Genomic DNA, 5,689 nt, shown 5'->3' on the forward strand with positions numbered 1-5,689 from the left:
TGTGATCAAAATCCCATCTGCTTGAGAACTTAAATCCTCTTGAAGCTGAAAGCCAAGAGTTTTCCCTCATGCTCAAGTCATTCAGCCCTCCTGGCAACACAGTGCTGAGAGTTACGGAAAAGGACCTTATTTCCTTAAGGGAATGTTATTTTTTCTTATTAAATCATTGAGTCCATCTTGTGGTTCTTAGTGGGGAAGATTGTTTACATTTTGTGTTTGATTTTTCGTTTTTGTCATTTCTGAAATTTTGGTAGAAAAATGACACAAAGGACACTTCCCTAGAGGGGACAATGTTTACCTGTTCCCCTTTCTGTCTTCTGGCTCTCCCATGAGAGTGACCCTCCCCTAGGGAATGTTATCACTTTTAATTTAGTTACAAGTAGTCAAATTGATAGGAGTTTGGTATTTTTTCCTCTTTTCTTGTACTTAGAAAAACTATGTGGGCTTCCCTGGTGGCGCAGTGGTGGAGAGTCCGCCTGCCAATGCAGGGGATGCGGGTTCGTGCCCCGGTCCGGGAAGATCCCACATGCCGCAGAGTGGCTGGGCCCATGAGACATGGCCACTGAGCCTGCACATCCAGAGCCTGCGCTCCACAATGGGAGAGGCCACAACAGTGAGAGGCCACGTACCACAAAAAAAAAAAAAGTCAATTTTTGAAAAATAGGTAAAAAATTCAGCAATGCCCTCTTCTCATTCCTTCTACCCCATGAATCCAGCCCTCTCCACCAATGTGAGTGACTCTAAAGACAATGGCTAATGAATACGTGGTTTTGCTCTGATAGAGGTAGAAGAAAGGAACAGTGCACTTACTGACTATGGATCAGGCTGGGGCTGCTGCCATTGCCTTCATTCATCAAATTGGGATGATATGCTACAGAGCTACCTTCACTCATTTAGTTTTCCCAGGATTGGGGAATATGGTCACTGACACAGCCCAGAGCCTTGGGTGAGCTCTTATATTCCTTTGCGAGACACACCCATATTTAGAGTGAAGAGACGGTTGGAAGTTTCAGTCACCCACCTTAAAGAGTTAGAGGGCAGGATGCCTGTCAATTTAACTATGACAGTTTTACCACAAGAGAGAAATGTGCAAATTCTGTCATTATCAAAAATGAGTTCATATTTCACAATTGTCCTCCAAAGGAAATTAAAGTATTTATTAATCAAGATCCTATTACAATTTACTCACTAGGATGGATTGTTATATCTTTTCAGAGTCTTTTAATCTAAATGGTATCTTTCCCCACAACACTGTGTTTCTCAGGAATTCAAGAAGCATGGGCCATTCTGTGTTTCTGATTGCTATTATTTACCTTTTCTCAAATAATTGTTTTACTTTAGCAAGATTAATTCTCAACTCATGCTATCTATATTTCCATGATATATTGTTTATTCACACTTGAATTTCCACTGAGCTCTAAATATAGTTATGGCTTTGCATTTAAATATTTTTTGTGAAGTAAGTTCTTTTTCCTTTGTAACAAAAGAATATGTTGGTTGTCCTATCCTTCCTATTAGATTATTTGTGTGTTCTACTGACTTTTGGATTCTGAGGACATGAATCAATTACAAGCTCAGTTGCATTGACTCCATCTCACACACGCTGGCCTATAAAAACCACTTGAGAGTCAGGGTCTGCAGAGAATTCCAGCTTAACATATTCCCAGACTGACGAAAATAAACCTGAGCCACTTAGTATGTATCTCATCCTTGCCAAAATTGCCAACTCAGAAGTAAACATGAATAAGGAATTTTTCTCAGTATCCCCACATGAAGCTGATCACCCTTCCATGTAGAATGCAAAAAGAAGTGACACTTCTTCTACAGCCAAATGATAGTTTGCAAGGCAGTTGTCAGCAGCCCAGGGGAGTGAGCACCTTGATGAAGTAGAGATCTAACTTACATGCAATGTAGGATCAGGTCTACAATTTCATCCATCTCTTGCTCTTACCCTTGCTTAACCCCCTCTCATTCTTCCCTTGATTCTGCGTCATTTGACTCTAGTCCTCCTAGGCTTGAAATTCCTCCGTTGCCTCTTATTATATCACATTATTATTATCCATCAAGGAAGTTCCATCTCTCAGAAGATCAGCAAGGCAAGTTTCCACATTTCATTTTCCTTAAGATTTTGGCTCATCTATTGAGTTGTGAGATGATTATGAAGTTGCTTTAAACCTAGCTACCATGTAGAAGAGGCAACCCTGAACCACCGTCTCCTCTTACTTTCATTTCCTTCTCTGACCTCACTTATCTGTGACACTTGTCATTCCCATACTCACCTCCACTTATCATCCAACTTTTATTTAATTCTACTGAACAATTTAAAAGAAACACATGTGTATGCCTACAGGAGTGAGCACTTGAGACATCAACCAGAAGAAATACTCCAGTAGATGTGCCCCTTAAAAGTTAATACCACATTTTGTGCCACAGTTGCCTATCAGGGAAGAGTCGGGGAAAGAATAAACTTCACCTGTTCCTGGAAAAAGTGCTGACCTGTTAATGAGAAACAGGCAATATCTGTGGCAATTCCCAGGCTTTGCTGGGAAGAGACTCCTCCCCATGGCGGGAATCTCCTTGAACCAAAGCCAGGCCCTTCCCATGACCCCTGTCCTGGCTCCCCGATCCTGTTATTCATTTCAGTGCCCCTCCCTCAAATCCTCTTATAAAAGCCCAGTCTTTTCTGCCCCGACAAACCAGTGCAGATCCCTCGCAAGAGAAGTAAGTAGGAGCTGAGACAAGATGACACCCCTGACAGGGGTTTCACCTCACATATTTCAGGGAAGGTATACAAGGATCCCTGTCCTCAGAGAATGCAGGAGCTCTGAGAGCAGGCAAAGGCAGTCCTGGGAGGCCTCAGGTGCAGTAGGATATATAGATTTTCAGATTCTTTCCAGAACTATGGAAGGGGATGGAAGCCATCAAGATGGATTTATTCCTAGGGAACTAGACAGAGGAAAAGACAAGAGGTACAACAGGGGGTTTCTCATAGTCTCTCTCTGACCACCCTTCCTTTAGTTCTCTGGTTGTCTCCGCACATCACAGACAAAATGATGCCTTCCATGGGCGTCCCCAGCCTGTCCTGGATGCTGCTCTCCTGCCTGATGCTCCTGTCTCAAGTCCAAGGTGAGACTTCTCTGCCTCTAGCACTGGGTTCCCAGTGTTTGCTCAGGGCCAAGAAGAGGAGGAAAGCTCCTGTGTGCCTCCCGTGGTAATGGTACCTCCCCACACAACAACACTGCCTGCAATTCCTGCATCATCATCCTTCCTTCTGGGTGACTAGTGGTGGGAGGCACCTCAGTGGTCCAGTAACAGTGGGATGAGATGATTCTCAATTTTCAGTAGAGTCTAATTTATGTGGGTATATTAAGGAGGGAAAGCATAGAGTGTCAGTAATGAGATGAGTAGAAGGAGAATGACTGGAGGATCCAGTGTAGAAACAGTCAGCCAAGATGAGGAGAAGGCTTGGACTTTTGAATAAGGCAGATGAATAAAAAGAAAACAGACCATCTCCCAATTACTAGGTCTACTTTATGATTAAGAAAAACTCCTGGAAATATTGGCATTGGTGACAGGCAGTCAGGAGTTTGGTGTCGCTGCCTCAAGCTGTGGCACCACAGATATTCCTCAAGGTCACCTCCCCACTCCAATCCCCTCTCTCCATTTCGCCCCATCCCTCTCCTTTATTTCTTCCTGGCCAGGGGAAGATTCCCAGAAGAAACTGCCCTCTGCACGGATCAGCTGTCCGAGAGGCTCCATGACCTATGCGTCCTACTGCTATGCCTTGTTTACAACACCTAAAACCTGGATGAATGCAAACGTGAGTGCTGGGATTTGCAGTTCGGGCTGATAAGGAGATGCAAATTAGAGACAGGGTTTGGGGGCTGGGAGTTCCATTCTCTAGAGTTTCTTGAGGGTGAGAATGAGCACCTCATCTTTTGCAAACACAACCCCTTCTCACTTACCTTGTCCCTGCCCTTCCCTCAGTGAGGGTCTCAAGCTCCTCCCCAGTCTCTCCCTTCTCCACACAGATGGCCTGCCAGAAGAGATCCTCAGGACACCTTGTGTCAGTGCTCAGTGGGGCTGAGGGATCCTTCGTGGCCGCCCTGGTCAAGAACAACTTGAAAACCGTCTCAGACGTCTGGATTGGGCTCCATGACCCCACAGAGGTACACTTACATCCTCTCTAGTCTGTTACCTGCCAGGATGCTATGGCCACCCAGGCCTGCTCGCTGTCCCCTGTGCCTGCCTTGGAAATAACGTAGAGATCCCTAGAGCTCGGAGATCAAGGGGGTAACTGGAGAATGGAGGGCCTTGAGACCAGCTGCAGAGCTGAGTTCTGTGCAGGTCTCCAGTCTCCAGCTAAGGTTAATCTGCCTCTTGTCAAGCTTTTACACAATTCACACACCACACCTTGATTCAGTTTGCTGTGCATCCCTGAGTCTGCACATGCTGCCCTTAGCAAGTGCTAAATGAGTATTTAGGATTGATGCATTTTTCCCTTATAAAACATATGTTGTCTTGGAGGTTCAGAGGGTAATCACAAATGTACCACCAAGTGTAGTTCACACAGTGTCAAGTTACTCTGAGGCGTTCTATTCATCTTTGTGATTATTGACTTTTGAATTTGCCAATAGAAGCAAAGAGTTAGGGAGTGTTTCCCAGAGGAGAGCTGTGGGGCATCACCTGGTAGAGCAGAACTAATTCCATGATGCTGGGGAGGGTAGCAGGTGTTCCAGCTGAGGGAAAATCATGCCAGGAGACCTCTAAAGGCCTTTCCACCTCACCTGACTCCATCCTCTGCTCTATAGGGCTCTGAGCCCAATGGCAGTGGATGGGAGTGGAGTAGCACTGATGTGCTCAATTACGTTGCCTGGGAGAGAGATCCCTCCACCAGCTCATCCCCTGGCTATTGTGGGAGCCTGTCCAGAAGCTCAGGTAGGAAACAGAGGAGGTCACTTCTGCCCAGCCTTTTCCATCCCCTCATCCCCTATTTCTGGGTCTGGTCTTCAGAGAATCCCCCTGGGATGGAACTGCTTGTCTGTTCCCATCCCCTCTCACCTCTCCTTTCTTTCTCTCTCTTTCCCCTGGAGTGGGACCCTGGTGAATTTGAGGGAGAGCCTTTGAGTCGTAGGCCAGAATCTGGGATGCGTCCCCATTGGTTTCTCAAGCTCCACCAGCCCCATTCACTTGAGCTCTTCTGTCTCTTCAGGCTATCTGAAGTGGAGAGATTATAACTGTTATGTGAACTTACCCTATGTCTGCAAGTTCAAGGGCTAAATCAGATGGGAAGTCAGTAGCCTGAGTCTGGTGTGCAGCTCATCATGGACTTGGAACCAAGAGTGAAGACCCATCCCGGAAAGGGGAATCCTCCCCACACCCCCAACCTGACCACCTCATTCTGGCCTTCCCTGTCTCTTGGCCTCATTTCAGGCATTTGTGTGTGTGTGTGTGTGTGTGTGTGTGTGTGTGTGTGTGTGTGTGTGTATGTGTGTGTGTGCATATGCATACCATGGCCTGAGGTCTTGGAGAACAGTAATAAATATCTTATTCCAAACTTACCTGCTTTTGTGCTCTTGTCTTATAACAAGACTCTAAGGAACAAGTTTGTATGGGAAGAATCTAGGGGTGGCCTCTGTCAAGTTTCATCCAATTTCCTTGGAAAATGACTGAATGTACATTCCCACCA

General features: G+C 45.7%; 1 protein-coding gene across 1 annotated transcript; it reads left to right on the top strand.

Annotated features, from left to right (window-relative positions):
• Positions 1 to 2,990: 2,990 nt before the first annotated feature.
• On the top strand, positions 2,991 to 5,457 carry LOC111165418 (lithostathine-like). The gene is made up of 5 exons (XM_022556056.2): positions 2,991 to 3,126; positions 3,702 to 3,820; positions 4,032 to 4,169; positions 4,812 to 4,938; positions 5,213 to 5,457. Exons 1-5 carry the CDS (start codon positions 3,051 to 3,053, stop codon positions 5,278 to 5,280), a joined length of 528 nt encoding a protein of 175 aa, XP_022411764.2. The 5' UTR covers positions 2,991 to 3,050; the 3' UTR covers positions 5,281 to 5,457.
• Positions 5,458 to 5,689: the final 232 nt, after the last annotated feature.

Source organism: Delphinapterus leucas, chromosome 13 (genome assembly GCF_059928025.1).
Source record: "Delphinapterus leucas isolate spDelLeu-1000000601 "Yukka" chromosome 13, BTC_Dleu_Yukka2, whole genome shotgun sequence".
Lineage (NCBI taxonomy): Eukaryota > Metazoa > Chordata > Mammalia > Artiodactyla > Monodontidae > Delphinapterus > Delphinapterus leucas.